This window comes from Dicentrarchus labrax, unplaced genomic scaffold (assembly GCF_905237075.1).
Source record: "Dicentrarchus labrax unplaced genomic scaffold, dlabrax2021, whole genome shotgun sequence".
Taxonomy (NCBI): domain Eukaryota; kingdom Metazoa; phylum Chordata; class Actinopteri; family Moronidae; genus Dicentrarchus; species Dicentrarchus labrax.
In genome coordinates, this window is record NW_026136962.1 from 1,100 (window position 1) to 18,815 (window position 17,716).

The 17,716-nt window shown below is 38.8% G+C and overlaps 1 protein-coding gene and 1 long non-coding RNA gene across 2 annotated transcripts in view; both read left to right on the forward strand.

The window, feature by feature from the left end:
- Window positions 1-2,861: 2,861 nt before the first annotated feature.
- On the forward strand, window positions 2,862-5,886 carry LOC127360875 (uncharacterized). The gene is made up of 3 exons (XR_007883955.1): window positions 2,862-2,987; window positions 5,555-5,620; window positions 5,756-5,886. It is a non-coding gene; the product is annotated as an uncharacterized LOC127360875 (long non-coding RNA).
- Window positions 5,887-8,532: 2,646 nt separating this feature from the next.
- The window catches only part of LOC127360873 (NACHT, LRR and PYD domains-containing protein 12-like), a 41,654-nt gene continuing 32,470 nt past the window's right edge, over window positions 8,533-17,716 (forward strand). The window contains 11 exon segments of the mRNA XM_051395295.1: window positions 8,533-8,694; window positions 9,516-9,589; window positions 10,954-11,026; window positions 12,141-12,263; window positions 12,823-12,939; window positions 13,404-13,502; window positions 14,005-14,083; window positions 14,246-14,474; window positions 14,750-16,553; window positions 16,774-16,947; window positions 17,121-17,291. Coding sequence (XP_051251255.1) covers window positions 12,175-12,263; window positions 12,823-12,939; window positions 13,404-13,502; window positions 14,005-14,083; window positions 14,246-14,474; window positions 14,750-16,553; window positions 16,774-16,947; window positions 17,121-17,291 — 2,762 coding nt within the window. The 5' untranslated portion in view covers window positions 8,533-8,694; window positions 9,516-9,589; window positions 10,954-11,026; window positions 12,141-12,174.

The window sequence follows — 17,716 nt, forward strand, 5'->3', positions numbered from 1 at the left end:
AGCGATACAGCCGAGTAGATTTCAGATGTAGTTGCTTAGTTTCACCAGCAGGGTGCGCATTCATCCCACACAAACACTGGCAGCGCCTTAAGTATGGAGTTAGATTTGTGTCTTTATTACATGCGAGAAAATAAATGATCGAGAGAAAAAGTTATCACACTGAGAGCAAAAAATAATAATATTTGAGACTAAAAAAAGTTTTGAGAGAAAGTATTTTCTCATAGAACATAAAAAATATAAATGTTTAAAATTATTTCTGAGAAAAACAAATCTCTCTCAAAATGAATTAGCCATCATGCTAGGTAAACTTGCAAACTCATCGGTTTTCCATGCTGGGATTTAAAATAAAAACTAATTACCATGACAGTACAGGCACACACATATTGGTGGGTTGCTAATGTAAGAGTTAGTCCTAGACCTGCAGTTTACCTTGTCAGCTCTAGACCTCGGCTACATGCTAAAGAATATTTAGAATAATAATAATGTGTAGCTGAGTTTGCAAGCTACACATGCAGTGTAGCTAAACGTGTAGTGCAACAACCATACAAAGACTATTTTACACAAAACTAGGTGGGACACTTTCAAACGGTCTATCAATCACTGTCTAACGTTAGCTAGCTATAGGGTTGCCACCTTCCATGCAGACTAGCTGAAAGTTGTCCAGGAGGTTGTATACGATGAACAAAGGTAGAAACTAGCTCACTACTCACTAAATAAGGAGTGAAACTATCTAAATCAACTTCTGATCTGTTACTCTCTAACCAGTTAAACATCCTTTAATACCTCTGATCTGTTACTCTCTAACCAGTTAAACATCCTTTAATACCTCTGATCTGTTACTCTCTAACCAGTTAAACATCCTGCAGGCTGCACATTTAAGTGTAGTAGTAGATGAAATAAAATAGGTTACACCATCATCCACCTAAACTTGAGGCCAATCCTATTTTTAATGTAACAGGTACCAGACTAGTTATACATTTGACCACTGTGTCAACCATAGTATCAGACCACAAGTGAGAGGTACACAGGTGGCGCACTGCAGATGTGTAGGTTTAGAAAATCCCACCCATAATTTCCCAGCTATTCAAATTCACTAATTGACAATTTTTATATGCATTGGCTATGTTCATATAACAACAAATACGTTCTTAATCTCAATGGGATTTTACCTGGTTCACTGCAAAAACAGACCTACTAGAAAGAAGCAAAAATATTCTTAAATTCAATCAAATTATCTTATATCTAGCAAAAATCTGTCAATGGGGTAAGCTTTTTTTACTTGACAAGAATTCTTAAAATAAGCACAAAGTTCTTCCTCTGACAGACTAAAATGGGCCTTAAAACTAGACAGAAAATCTTAAATTTTAGTAAATTCTTCTATAGAAAGCAATGAGAACCCACAAAACCCAGATTAAGTTACTTAAAATTAGAATTTTGGTCTCTTGACTGAGTTAACTTTAAGAAATGACACCTTAATCTAGGATTAATAACAAGTATAAAAGCAGTTAAAATAAGACACAATTTCTTCAAATAGCATTAAAAAAACAAGTGACTTTGTCTTAAATCAAGACACCAAAACATTCTCATTTTCAATACTTTTTATTCACTTTGCAATACAATTGCTTAATTAAACATCCATCAAAAAACAGAATGTTATATCTGCTATTATTGCAGCATACTATAACAATTAATACAACTTTGCAGCTGCTGTTATTGCACATTATCCCACAGGAAAAGTTTTCAGTTTCACCAACAAATGTGGCTAACAGTGATAAACCTTATATTAAACAGAACTTTGACTTTCTTGGAAAGTCTTACATGAGATAGAGAGTGAGGCGGTGTCAAGAAACAACCACAAAAGAAACAAAGAGACTCACTCACTCACTCAATGAAGGACTTCCACTCGCCAATGGCTTTTTTGTAGGAAGGGGTCAAATCTTGCTCATGAATGGAATCTTGGAGAATTTGTGTTTGCAGTACTGACAGAAGTGTGGAAATACACTTTGGGTAAGTGAGGTGCAGGGCATAGTAATATGCCATGAGGTAGAGCAGTCCCTCATCAAACCTCTCAATGTTGAAGGTGGTCACTGGCATGTTTCCAATGGCGATCATGCAGTTGTCCTCAGAAACAAGCACGACTGGGCAAGACAGTGGTCGCTGGCGCAGGAAACCATCAGGATCCTCTGAAGTCTAGATGACACAAATCAATGTAGAGGATTAGAACAAAATCACAAGTAACACACACTTTGACCTGGACTAGGATATTGGTGAAATCATAATTGTACTTATATATACGTAAACATATAGTCACAATAATCCCTGAGAGGGAGAAGATGTTGTACTGTCATTGTTGAGTGCTGCAAATACTGAATGCAGCACAGCTACTGTAGTTCAAATGAAGGTAGTATTACAACTACACTATGGAGAACACTTACCCTTTGGACCTTTTGAAATAATAAAAGTTTATCTCAAAGTAACTAAACCTGACATAAAATGTATGCGTGAATAACGGAAACATATAGTATGAAATATTGCAGTAAGTCTGTAAACCTCACCGTAAGGACATGGAAAAGAGCCTCGCTGCTTAAGCCCAGCTTCTTAGGTGGCATGGTGCTGGACGGGAAGAGCAGTGGCAGGGCTCGGAACAGGAGTAGCATCCACCTATAATACATTTACACAAACATTTTTTTGAAAAACATTATCTTTTAGTGGATTAAAAAAAAACTTGAAAAAAGCAAGTTGGACTGTTGAAAGGGACTCAAAGCAGAAACGTCTAAAATAATGAAATATTATGTATATGGACCGGAATTGAAGTTACTTAACATTTCTGTGATATTGGAAAATCTGTTGTACTGTTAAACAGTTCTGTCATACTGTGAAAGACCTTACCTTTTCATCTTTATTCACAGGAAGCCATATAGCCCGGCGCCTCACCAAATGTTCAGGACCAGGAAACAGATCTTTGATGTCATCACGGGAAAGTGAAGGTAGTAAGTCTTCTGCAATATTAGCAGCTGCAATATAGACAAGTTACAGTCATTACCAAGAAACTGATGTTATCATTGAATTCCTACAGATTTAAACATCGCAGATATTTTGCCAACTCAACACCCTGACACCTCTTGTACAGTTAGCATTGTTTGGACAGTTTGCTCAGTCTTGCTACACACTACCATTTTACTTCAAGAGCAGTGAGTGAATTTGACAGCATTTATAAATTAGATATATCTATATTCAAGCCATGCAAACTACAGTAAGCGTGAGTATAGAGCCTTGCTAGATAAAATGCATTCACATTTCACATTAATGCTTGATAGAGAATGACTATTGTTTTTGAATTTTACTTAAATACATTATACATACAAGTATTTGCTATAGCACTTTTAAACAAACATGTTACAGATTTAATAAATAGCACTCAGGCGCTTTGGACTGATGTACATATGAGACAAACACAATCAAAATCAGAGTGATGTGCTTTACAGCTGATGTTTTACAAACCACCAGGTGTTACTGTATTTTCAGCATTTACAGCCCTTAATAATAAGAAAATAAAACAAAAGTCCCAAAGCCCAATTAGACTTCACATATTTTTAGAGGGGGCCCTACCAAGTACTAGCTCGTTTTTATGTCACAGCCCATTACAACTGGTTAATCTAGGTTAGCTACGTTAGCTAATATAACATCAGTACGACATAAAGAAACCCTGGTAGCATAGCTTTGAGTGTGGCAATTGAAACATCGTCCAGTTTATCCATAATTCGGCTCCACTGATATCCACATACGACACTTTCAAATGAGGAATTCACAGCAGCGGAACACGCACGCGCGGTTATTTTCAAAATGCAACGGACTTCAGGAGGGAAAAAAAGAGCGCAAAACGGTGGATTGTACCATCTGCACAGAGGGAGCGGGGGTGGGCCCTCAGCCTGAATAAGTTTATTTTGCATTTATACAAAGTATATTTATCTAAATAAGTTCATATTAACTTATAACTATTAAAATCAAGTCACATCTACGTGATCATTAATAAATAGAAGGTCGTTTCTGTCCTTATAAGGCACGGATTTATGCTACGTACCCTTGGTATCACATGATGTATCACCTGGTCATCTTGGGTTCAAGGCAAAAGAGGCAATAGCGGTACACGGCAGCGAGCTAATGTAGGCTAAAAACAGGTCGAATCAAAACATTGTTTTTTCAAACAGTGGGCCTTAAAATGAAATCTTAGAATTGTTTGCAAGTCTTTAATAAGGCATAATCAAATGTATGAATGTTGTCAAAATGTAAGTCATTCTTTTTTAAATGAGTGTGCATTGGGACCAACATCAGAAATATGCAGCATGTCATATTTAAAAGAAAAAAATGATGGCTTTCCTTGGAAATGATGACAAACAATTCAGTGTCTGTTAAATGGATTCATCTAAAAGGTAATAAATATATACGGGAGAAGACATTTGTGACTGCTGTTAATGCCAGTGATTTACCTGAATTTGGACTTGTGAGCAATATCTATGTAATTAACTCATCATTATATTGTTTTGAGTTCCAGCAGCATAATACTGTTTGTTATGATAGAAATTACATAGCATATAGATTCCAAACGGCTCAAGCAAATGAAATAATAACGGCTGATAGTCTGGTAGATTTCACTCCATATTACAGTTATACTCACAAGGATGTGACATATGTTCCTACGAAATATTATCTGGGAGATGTGCTTAGGCTACACAGAGCCTCATCTGATGAACTGTAAAAGGCACACTGTTTAATGTGTTGGCCTCTCATAGACAAACTGTTTCCTGACTGTTGTTTGTTTCATGATTGTTTCTATCTTTTCATGTATCAAAATAACTTTAATCTGAATGATAAAACAGCAGATCAGCAATCAGTTAGTTAATAGCAGTCTTTATGCTGATGCTTGCAGGATCGTACTGTATAAACCATACTCATTGCTACATTGTGATTGAGAATGCAGTTGAGTCAAGGGTCATTTCATTTTGGTCATTTTTGGTCATTTTGTTTTGTTTATGGGCCATGCCGTTTTTGTCCAACATGGTTATTTGCCAGACTGCTGTCATCTTAATATGTTAGATATAAAGCAGCAGGTTCTGCCAGCTTCAGATGGCCTGAGAACACATAACAAATGAAAATAAACAACCTTTCATTTTCTTAAGTTTCTTGGCACTCTTAAATTGAGAAGTTGTACAAGTGGTCTTACACTTAAAATGAGGCAAATAATCTTGTTGCTCTACTGGGTTTTATTGTAAAACATTTTTATACCCTGTTACTGGTTCATTCTAGCTCAAAAGTAGCTGGAATATCTTATTAAGAAAAAGTTAGCTGTACTTTCTTAAAAATTAGATTATTTTTCCAATGCGAAACATGCTTGACAAGATTAATTTTCTTTTTGGACAAAAAATAAGACTTATTTCCTTGATACAAGGCTTTTTTACTTTCTTAAAATTCCTTTTTGCAGCTGTATTCACCTGGGGGATGTCATAGTCTGTTTCTAAATTTCTTCTCCTTCTTTCTTCTTTTCGCATAATTTTAGGCTGCTGAAAATGTTAGAAGCAAAAAATATTTCACTACAATGAAATAAAAGAAACAACTAAAGGAGGTAAGATGTAATTGACTGAGTGAAATAGCAGTTCATTTAGCAGTGGTTGCTGGAATGGCTAACACTTCTTTTTGTCTGTGTTTGTGTTTCTCTCTCTCTCTGTGTGTGTGTGTGTGTGTGTGTGTGTGTGTGCAGAGAAGAGAAGAGGTAAAAGTGAGCTGGCTGCCTTGTTCCTCTTGGTAATAACTCAGAACTTTGATCCACATTAGCTGATTTTAAAGCTGTTGGCTTTTTTTACAGTATGCTTTATAAATATATATGTACTTACTTCCATACTAGGTTAGTAGCAGGCTTCTGAAAAACAGATCCTAAGTCATTTGTTGTTCTATGATACCCCATTAATATAAACTAATATTGTGGTATATGCAATGATCTTACACTTGTTTGCATTCATTCTTTTTTTCAGTGGCAAAACTTGAGAAGATACCTGGCAGCCTGCCAGCAACTTTATAGGCTCCATTTAATGTTTTTGTTTGTGTGTCTTGGTGAATGTTGTCTTCTCTCTCTCTCTCTCTCTCTCTCTCTCTCTCTCTCTCTCTGCATGAGTAAAAATAAAGATTTGTTCATTTGTTTTATTTCAGTTCAGTTTCAGTTTGCCTTTTTCATTACATTTTGAATGTTTCTTTCACACACTCATCCACATCTCCTTTAGTTTTTAATATGCAAGTCATATATACAGAGTCCAAATGTTCAGAAGTCTTCATGTTCATAATCTGAGCTCACGTTTATTTCTCCCTATAGAGTCAACAGAATCAGGATGCTACAGGGCTCCTAAAGGGGAGTGGCAGTGAAGTTAAATATTCATATTTCATATTTAATTATATTTAACGGCACTGGCAGTGGCTAAAGTAAACCAACGTGACACACAGACAGGAAATTACTAAAACCGCTCTGTCGTCCAATGGTTTGTATATTTGAATGTTTTTTCAATAATGATTTTAAGAAGAAATCTACAACAAACGCAGAGGAATAAAAATTAACGCATTCATGATTGTGCTTATAAAATCCTGTGATTTGATGAATAAAATATGCATTGATCTATACAGAATATTAGATTATTGTCCGTTTGGGTTATATAAAACTCTCCGTTTACAGTTTCTAGCTGGTAGAATTGATCTGTTGTCTGTGGACAAGTAAAATATTAGCAGAGGTTCAGTTATAAGTATATAATAGATAATAAACATCAAACGTTTCTCTTCTGGCTTTATTTTGAAAGTGTAACTGTACGTTGCATATTTATTTTGTTAATTCAGTCAGTGGGTAAACTTTAATTTATCTATATGTATTTGCAGAAAGATAATGAAATCACACAGTGTTGTTTTGCATTGCTGAGGAAGCAGAGGTGCAGGAAAAAAGAGCAGAAGGAAATGAATGTGCTATATTGTCTTCTGCAGGAGCAAATAAATGCTGGTTAACAGTTCTGTGAGTCGTCCTCTGTTTATGCCCAATCCACACACCTGTTACACATATAAAATAAAAAGTTTCTGAATGACATCACATTGTAGGAGCGAATTATAAAGTCACATATACAGTATGTATGTATAGAAGTTATTGTTTACTTTTACATAGTAATTATCCAAATATTTGAGAGGTCTTATGGCTTTCTTGTTTGTTAATCAAAGTCAAAGAGAAATTATAATTCAACAAAATACAGATGAACATTAGGTTTGAAGCGTTCCAGCCTTATGGATATGATATTTGCCAACAAGACACATAAGTTTCATAGCAGCGTTAATGGGTTGTGAGTTAATATTACAATTTAGAAAGAAGACCGTGTCACTTCTGTGCAGTTCCATAAAGTCACCAGCAGGTGTCAGCCTATGAGCAGTGTATGGGAGGAGCCAGATTATTTTGGCACCTTCTTCTAAATGTTTCAAAGTAGAAAGTTCATTAAAACGTTCAAAGTTCATTCAGCTTTTTCATATTTTTTATATTGTGTACACAATTGCAGTTCAAAACTCAAGAAACTTTCATCCCCTTGCTCTCTTGAACATAAAAACATAGGAACAATGTGTGCCGGTATCAGAGTTAAAAATGCACTTTATTAAATCTTACTTTTAACATGTATTTGTGAATTTTATTCATTTTCATTGAGTCTGAATTTTATCTCATTGAGTTGAGTGTTCAAATGTTAACACAAAAGCTGATTTTTAAGCATATCGGTGAAAGGGGCCCCGGGTTGTACAGTTAAAAGAACATGAGACTGCACGTGAGTACTGATATATAAAACTATATTAGACAACCATGAGCATAAAACCTGAGCAGATCAAAGTTTGTACATTTGTTCCACGATGACCAAAGATGATGAATTTAGTTCAAATCAAAGCCACTCTTTACACCTTGGAACTATTTTTACACAGATGCTGAATTTGATCCTGAAAGACTCTTGTTTGACATTTGAACACATTTTTTGTTCACAGAAAGTTTTTACCACCAAAGTTCAGTTTTAGACTCAAAGTTGAATATTTGTTCATATTTTAATATTTGAGTCATAGAAACACTTTCCCTGTTATTGTGGGTTCAAAAAGATTTGAAAAACAAGCAGCCACATTTGATTTGAGCCAATGTTTCTCAGAGTTATAGAAGAAGATCAATTCTTCCACCCACCTAGAGCCGGGGTCTGTCCAAGGTTTGTGCCTCTGAAAAGGAAGTTTTCAAAGAATGATGTTTTAATGTTTTATGTTTTTATGTGTTTAAATATGTGTAGTCATTAGTGTGTTTTTCTTTCTATCTGTATGTCTCACCCTGTGTTACTGTTGTTGCTACTGTGGCAAAATCAATTGCCCCACAGAAACAAATAAAGGACTTATACAGGCACTCACTGAGTTAACATGAACTATGTGGTTTAGCAATAATGGCCGTCTAACAGGAAGACACATGATGAATGTTCCTCTATCTGAGGGGGAAGAGAAAGAGGAACAACATAGTCAACAGACGTGGTACAGAGAGACTTTGTTATTTCTCACAAACAGTTTAGTTTTTTGTTTTGGCCACAGAAAAATATTTTTTAAAGGCGGATAACAACATTTTATTACATTTTCCTTTTGGTGTACGAGGAATACAGCATCCTCCAGGTGAGTTAAGTAGTCCTCTCCAGGGCCTCTGTCTGCTGTATGTTGGTGGGCATCAGAAATGTTTGATATCTGTATATGTTCATTGTACAGAGGTCATATATGATGGGAACTGCCTTTCTGTATGTGTGATATCCTTTAAACTGGAGAGTGTCAGAGGTTAGAAGAGATCATAGAGAGTGGGATCAACACGTGAGTCAAAACCAAGCTGGAGGCCTTCTCCTCTGGGGTTGAAAACAGAGATTTACCCCACGACACGGCAGGTTTAAAGCTCCCTGTGGTGGAGGGTCGGGCCTCTGACCCCAGTATGGGGACTGACCCTCAACCAGTAACCAGAGGCCTCAGGGACCAGTCCATCCTCCTGTAGACTTGGATTAGAGGAACACAGGATGGAGTCAGGCCACCCTGGGGGGAGTAAGGAACAACAGGTGTTACACTATATTATATTCTATCATTAGATTATTATTACTGCTGTATTTGGCTGTTGTAGCTGCTCAGGTGGAGCTGATTTCAACTATTTAGGAAGGACTGTGACTAATTATTATTGTCATTAATCTAAATTGTACAACTTGAGAATATATTGAGAAATGCCCGTTACAATCATCCAGAGCCCACAGTGACACAATGTTGTCTGACCAACAGTTCAAAGCTGAAAATAGTAAAAGTAGTAATACTACACTACAGAAATACTGCATTACAACTTAAAGTGCTGCATTAAAAAAGTTCCTCAGTTACAGAAGTATTCAGCACAATGTAGTTGAAGCTACCAGTCTCTCTCTGCAGACACTCACTCAGTCTTATCTCACACAACTGTGACGTCACAGCCACTTCCTGTCCACAGTTTACTTTCACTTTGTGAGCTTGTCGTGTCGCAGCTTCTTCTTCTGTCCATGTGAAGGTTAGTAAGAGACACTTTTCACTGTTTGACTCCTCAATGACTCTTTGTTCATCTTGTTAGTTTAGTTCAGTAGAAAGAGCAGAAAACTCTACTAACAGTCAACTGAGAACCAACATGGAGGAAGAGTGTCCTCCATCTTACTGTCAGTGTGTCACTGTTCAAAGTAATCAGAGTACTCACTGACAGTACTCAGAGTACTCACTGTATGATTTCTGTCTGTCTTTATGAGCTCACCTTATCAATGTAGTTGAAGTATGTAAAGTGAAAGTAGTCAGTGTACAGAATGGCCTCTGTCAGTGTTGTATTATTATATTAGTGGATGATTATTATTGATGCATTAACATGTAATCAGTACTTTAATGTTGGAGTTGCTGCAGGTGGAGCCAATATGAACTACTTCAAATACTTTTGGCTGCTTGAATGTAAAATAATGAATTCTATTTTATAAACTGATCCCATGTTTGAAAAGTAAGCAGGAAGTAAAGCTGTCAGATAAATGCAGCTCCATGAGGCCATCTAGTGGACTGATAGTAGAAGTAGAGCAGCTGATGGCAGCTTTCTGCTCTCATTCTTCCTCAACACTGACCAATGAGAACAAGCAGCATCTCCTCTGGCCAATAACAAACCACTATTGATCCATGTATTGATTAGTTTGCAATGTGTGACAGTGATGAGAAAAGGCCATCAGTAGTTCCCAGAGTTCACAGTCATGTTTTCTAACTGCTTCTTTAGTCTGAGCAACAGTCTAACAAGACAAAGGGATTCAACTGACACTGAGATGAAACAGAGAGAAGCAGCCAATCAGTGGAGAAGCAGCTGATAGTTTTACAGGAGAAATGATGTAAATCAGTGGTTCCCAACCTGAGGGTCAGGACCCCCACAAGTGGTCACCAAAGCTTCATGGGGGGTCTGTAGGTTGGCTTATATCTCAGCATCTGGTTCACTTCTGTGAAGAAAAGTCAATGTAAAGTAAACTGTCTAATAGATCAATGACCAAACATCGGGGACAAGAAAACAGTGAATTTGTCCAAAAAGAAGCATATTAAGTATTTATGATTGTTAAAATGATAAAAGATACATAACACAGACAAACTGTATAAAAAGTTCCCTAAACAGGAAATAATCTGCTCAGAATTCATCAGAATCAACTTCAACTTCTTGCAGTTACTGAGTTCAATATTTGGGTTGATTGTACAGTTTTGGATATAATATGAAATATGTATAAAATATGTCACTCAGTCAGGGGTCGTCAGTTTACTCTGATAGAAAAAGGTTGGGAACCACTGATGTAAAGGATGAATGAGTGATGATGAGTTCTCAGTGCTGATCAGTGATTGGACTGATGCTTTCAGCTCTGCTCTCAGTGTTTCCTCTACAGATGAAGGTAGAAAGTCTCTGGGAGCTGATGTGGATGTGAATTCAGCAGCAGCTGCCAAGGTAACAGGATTGATTTTGGATTATTGGACTAGCTGCCACTGCATGCTCTGACTGGATATAGTAGACTTGGAAAAAGAGCAACATTTCAACTGTTGAGGAGCTTTTCAAAGTCAGTCAAATAGAAGTGAAACAGCAACATGAAGTGTATTCCTCTAGTCTTCAACCAACCCCACAGACTAAAGAGCATTGTGAATGTCATTTCTTAGATACTGCAGCTCAAAGTGCCAACAACATTTCTACTCTGCCATGGAAACTGTCAGATGAGTGGATTCAGTAATGAGCTGAATGAGCCGTTTATATCAGCCAGTAGAGTCCTATTGTCCTATTGTGTGTTAGAAATATACAGTCTGCATCTCCAGCATTTACACACTGACAGATGCTAACTTGCATTTGTTGGTCAATTAGCATAATTAGCATTAATAATCAGCTATATGGACAATATTTCAGTAATTGTTTGGATGATTTAGACAATATAGGAGTGTTTTTTGGGGGGTTATTGACGATGATGAATCAATTTCTGACATCTGTGGCAACATTTCATCTCAGAGTGAGCTGATTTTTGAGGATTTTTTTGTCAATTTTGAGATTATTTATTTGCTTAATGCATAACCACAGCTGCAGAGACACAGGTCAATGAGAAAATGCTGCACAGCAAAAGAACACCAACAGAAATTTGAATAAATATCTGAACAGCAATGACAAAGAGCTTCCTAAACTGCAGTTCCAATGTATTATGCATATAAATAACCTCAATATTAGTGAACCTGGAGTTCAAATAAAATAAATTAAAGTGCAATTTTGTATTTTGTAAATGTCAGAATTTGATCCATCATCCTCAGCAACTTCCAAAACCACTACTATAGTATCTGTTGAAATATTCTCCATACAGACATACATACATGCTTATTAATGCTAATAATGATGCTTGAGTTGGAATCTGTCAGTTTCTAAATGCTGGGGACCCACACTGTACATTTCTAACATAAAACTTTGGTACTCAACATTTCTGAGTTCACGTTGCTGCGAGTCGACTAATCCCTCCAATCAGAGCTGTGTGTTTTTGTCATGTGACTGAGAGGAATGATGGGAAATAATGTGTGATCTCTCCCAGCAGGTTGCTGTGTCTGTGTGAAGGTGTGGGCTCTGCTATGAATCAGTGTGAGGACAGAGAGGAGAGAGTCCCTTCCTCTAAAAGCACTCTGTGTGGGGAACATGACACAAGGACCAAAGCTCAGAGGTGAGATGAGGATCTCTAACTGTCCATGACTCTTCTCCATGTCACAAAGGCTTTGATTCTCCATTTGAAACAAAGACATTTATCTGAGCTAAAGTACATAGCTGTCAGTATTCAAACAGGGCTGGACAATCTGATCTCAAATCAGTATCAGGAGAAACATTCAGCTTCATAATGAGAAATGTAACAGTAACATGTGTTTGAATCAATCAGAGCAGATTTCCTTCCTCATGTTGCTCACTGCTGATGTTTGTCCTGATTCATTCCAGTCTGACCAGTTCCACATTCTGCTCTTCTGGACTGGACTGGGAGCTGATTGCTCACTGGTTAGATGTTGTAGCTGCTCTCACTTTAATTATATGGAATTCAGACAGTGTGTTGAAGTGTGTGACATCAGTAAATTGTGTTCAGTAACACGTCCATAATGTCAGTAATTGAAGACATTGTTCTTATTGTCCAGCCCTGTATTCAAACATTTCAAATTATACATCAGTTCACAAAGTCTTTGATTCAGTGAGAATGTTTCTGAATATGTGAGCTTTAATGAATTTCTTTCTATCAGGATCCATCAGAGACCAGACTGTCCTGAACCTGAACCCAGCTGTGTGTCCATGAAGAGTGATCGCTCTATGGATGATCGTATGTACTTCAAAGATGGCCGCCATTCTGTTGATCAAAGGTGAGGATTTCAAACTGATGGTGAAAATAAAACGTATTTTTATCAGACTCTCAGTTGTGAAGTCTCCAGTTGTAAATCTTTTAAAATGTCTTTTAATGGACGGTGATGGTTTGTGTCTGATCAGTTCAATTTACAACAGCCTCAGTTTCACAGTGAACAAATAGTTGCAGCAGTTTATAGAAACTCACTGCTTTGACACCACGTCTGTTCCTCTTTTTATCCTAATTGGACCGATATGATCACTCCACTCCATCATTTCCCCGCCTATACTGCACACTGCACTGAATACAGCTTTAAAATACACAGTGAAACATGTCTAAATCAAACACTGACTTTATAGAAATCCTAACCAAGAACTCCCTGGGTACAAATACACTGTGTACAGTCGGTGTATTCAGTCACTGGCAGGTTCTGTCTCAGTGTGTTGTGGGTGCAGTGCAGAACTGATCCTGTTTTTCTATCAGGAGGAAAAAACCTGAACCCAGCTGTGTGTCTATGAAGAGTGATCACTCTATGGATCGTCCTATAGACTTCAAAGATGGCCGCCACTCTGTTGATCCAAGGTGAGGATTTCGAACTGATGGTAAAATAAAATGATGTGTTTTTATCAGACTCTCAGTTGTGAGATCTCCAGTTTTTAAACCTTTACTGACTCAGATGAAGTTCTCTGAGCACCAACACTCTTTCAGCAGCAGCTGCCTCACACTCACACAGTCAAACACATTCACACTGGGAGCTGCCCAGTACAACCAGTCTGATACAAGCAGACACTGAGCAGCTCCTCTGGAGCAGCTGGAGTCTCTAGGTGCCTTGCTCCAGGGCACTTCAGCAGTGTACAGTGAGGGAGGGAGAGCTATATGGAGGGGTTGGTGAGAGCTGTTGGGACTGAACCAAACTGAGCTGTTGATTCTCAGTGGGATCAGCAGGACTAGTAAACCTTTACCACTACAGGGAGTCATCAGATTCACTGTTCACATCCAAATATCACTTCATGGACCTTTACCTTGTGTTTGTCTCTGTGTGGACAGACATAATGTGAGCTCATTCTTCATGATTCCTCCACAGAGTGGACCAGGAGACATCACAGGTTCCCAGTGGTCAGTCTGCCCAGCAGCATCAAACACACCTGGACTCCATATTTATGGTCTGTACATGGACAACAACTACTTTTACATCTATTGTGTTCACAATAATCTCCATGCTGCACTTTTTAGACCAGTGGATTGTCAGTCTGTCCAACATGGATCTGATGTTTGCTTCCATGATTTGACTTTGATTGAGTCATTCATATAATATTCTGTTCCAGCTGCTGGAGGACAACATTGTCACTTTTGTGAAGAACGAGCTGAAGAAGATCCAGAAGGTTCTGAGTTCAGATTACCCAGAATGCTCAGAGAGTCAGAGGGAGGATGAGGAGGTGTTGGATGGTGAGGATGAAGAGCAGAGGAGGAGCAGCAGAGAGGCATTACTAAAGATCACAGTGCACTTCCTAAGGAGAATGAAGCAGGAAGAGCTGGCTGACTGTCTACAGAGCAGTAAGAGGATTTTAACAGATTGAACATGATGGAAAGAGGAAATGGAGGCAACATGGGAGAAGTTTACTTTTAAAACTTTGCTGATAATATGATGCACACATTGTATCAGATCTATGAATTCTTCTGGACTGAAAACAGAAACTGTTTACAACTGATGAGCTGAAGAGATTTAATGGGGGAGGAAAATAAATACCATCTTGATGTCTTAAAGTTTACATCCATCAGATTTATTGGAGCTTCTACTTATTAACTACATTTCTTATTTCTTCATTCAGGAACTGTTGCTGCAGCATGCCGACGTGAACTTAAATCTAACCTGAAGAAGAAGTTCCAGTGTGTGTTTGAGGGGATTGCTAAAGCAGGAAACCCAACCCTTCTGAACCAGATCTACACAGAGCTCTACATCACAGAGGGAGGGACTGCAGAGGTCAATGATGAACATGAGGTCAGACAGATTGAAACAGCATCCAGGAAACCAGACAGACCAGAAACAACAATCAGACAAGAAGACATCTTTAAACCCTCACCTGGAAGAGATGAACCAATCAGAACAGTGATGACAAAGGGAGTGGCTGGCATTGGGAAAACAGTCTTAACACAGAAGTTCACTCTGGACTGGGCTGAAGACAAAGCCAACCAGGACATACAGTTCACATTTCCATTCACTTTCAGAGAGCTGAATGTGCTGAAAGAGAAAAAGTACAGCTTGGTGGAACTTGTTCATCACTTCTTCACTGAAACCAAAGAAGCAGGAATCTGCAGGTTTGAAGAGTTCCAGGTTGTGTTCATCTTTGACGGTCTGGATGAGTGTCGACTTCCTCTGGACTTCCACAACACTGAGATCCTGACTGATGTTACAGAGTCCACCTCAGTGGGTGTGCTGCTGACAAACCTCATCAGGGGGAAACTGCTTCCCTCTGCTCGCCTCTGGATAACCACACGACCTGCAGCAGCCAATCAGATCCCTCCTCAGTGTGTTGACATTGTGACAGAGGTCAGAGGGTTCACTGACCCACAGAAGGAGGACTACTTCAGGAAGAGGTTCAGAGATCAGGAGCAGGCCAGTAGAATCATCTCCCACATCAAGACATCACGAAGCGTCCACATCATGTGCCACATCCCAGTCTTCTGCTGGATCACTGCTACAGTTCTGGAGGATGTGTTGAAGACCAGAGAGGGAGGAGAGCTGCCCAAGACCCTGACTGAGATGTTCATCCACTTCTTGGTGGTTCAGTCCAAAGTGAAGACCATCAAGTATGATGGAGGAGCTGAGACAGATCCACACTGGAGTCCAGAGAGCAGGAAGATGATTGAGTCTCTGGGAAAACTGGCTTTTGAGCAGCTGCAGAAAGGCAACCTGATCTTCTATGAATCAGACCTGACAGAGTGTGGCATTGATATCAGAGCAGCCTCAGTGTACTCAGGAGTGTTCACAGAGATCTTTAAAGAGGAGAAAGGACTGTACCAGGACAAGGTCTTTTGCTTCGTCCATCTGAGTGTTCAGGAGTTTCTGGCCGCTCTTCATGTCCATCAGACATTCATCAGCTCTGGAGTCAATCTGCTGGCAGAAGAACAAACAACATCCCAGTTGTCTGAATTAAGTAAAGACAAAGAAAATCTAAAATATCTCCACCAGAGTGCTGTTGACAAGGCCTTAGAGAGTCAACAAGGACACCTGGACTTGTTTCTCCGCTTCCTCCTGGGTCTTTCACTGCCGACCAATCAGAATCTCCTACGAGGTCTGCTGACACAGACAGGAAGTAGCTCACAGACCAATCAGGAAACAGTCCAGTACATCAAGAAGAAGATCAGTAAGAATCTCTCTGCAGAGAGAAGCATCAATCTGTTCCACTGTCTGAATGAACTGAATGATCGTTCTCTAGTGGAGGAGATCCAACAGTCCCTGAGTTCAGGAAGTCTCTCCACAGATAAACTGTCTCCTGCTCAGTGGTCAGCTCTGGTCTTCATCTTACTGTCATCAGAAAAAGATCTGGAAGTGTTTGACCTGAAGAAATACTCTGCTTCAGAGGAGGCTCTTCTGAGGCTGCTGCCAGTGGTCAAAGCCTCCAACAAAGCTCTGTAAGTACAGAAATAGTTGGATGTCTGTATTATCACTTAAATACTCTCCTATCTTTTCGACTTAGAGATTATAAAGACATTATATATCACCAACATTGGGAACTCCTCACTAGCTGATATCATTTTTACAGAACTAATTTAAAGTGTTTTTGGTTTTGGCTGAGTGATAAAGTGCTGGTCACAAATTTTATTTTCTTATTGTTGATCATTGTCTCTACAGACTGAGTGGCTGTAACCTCTCAGAGAGAAGCTGTGAAGCTCTGTCCTCAGTTCTCAGCTCCCAGTCCTCTAGTCTGAGAGAGCTGGACCTGAGTAACAACAACCTGCAGGATTCAGGACTGAAGCTGCTTTCTGTTGGACTGAAGAGTCCACACTGTAAACTGGAAACTCTCAGGTCAGTATTTGTCAACCTGTTCAACTGATAACCACTTTAAACCTGAATTATGTTGATGGTTACAATTGTAATCTTCCTAACATTGTCTCAAATCATTGTTTTGTTTATTTAGTTTGAGTCTCTTTCCTTGAACATGTTTATTATGTAATGTGTTGTTCTGTGTGTTTTTGCAGGCTGTCAGGCTGTCTGATCACAGAGGAAGGTTGTGCTTCTCTGGTCTCAGCTCTGAGCTCCAACCCCTCCCATCTGAGAGAGCTGGACCTGAGTTACAATCATCTCAGAGACTCAGCAACAAAGCTGTCTGCAGCACTGGAGGATCCACAGTGGAGACTGGACACTCTCAGGTATGAGGCGGATCAATACAGTATTAGTAGTCAGGTGACAGAGGAAAGGTGATGAAATCTCTGTTTTTCTGGACCGATGTCTTGTTTCAACATTGGAAAATAGGACAGTGGTTTATCCTGATGGGTTGGTGAGCATCATGGCGGGTTGATATTTGTCAATGTTGTCACGCTGCAGGTTTGTGGGCTCGTATCATAAATAGTTTGGGATATTTTGATGGATGTCATCTGCCATCAGCGTGTGTTACCTTTTAGTCCAGAAAAACTAAAGGCATCACCTAAACTACAATTCAGTACAGTTCAGTTCAGTTTTATTTGTATGTCACCAATTCATAACAGAAGTTATCTCAGGACAGTTTTCAAATAGAGCAGGTCTAGACCGAACTCCTTATAACATTATTTACAGAGACCCAACAGTTCCCACCATG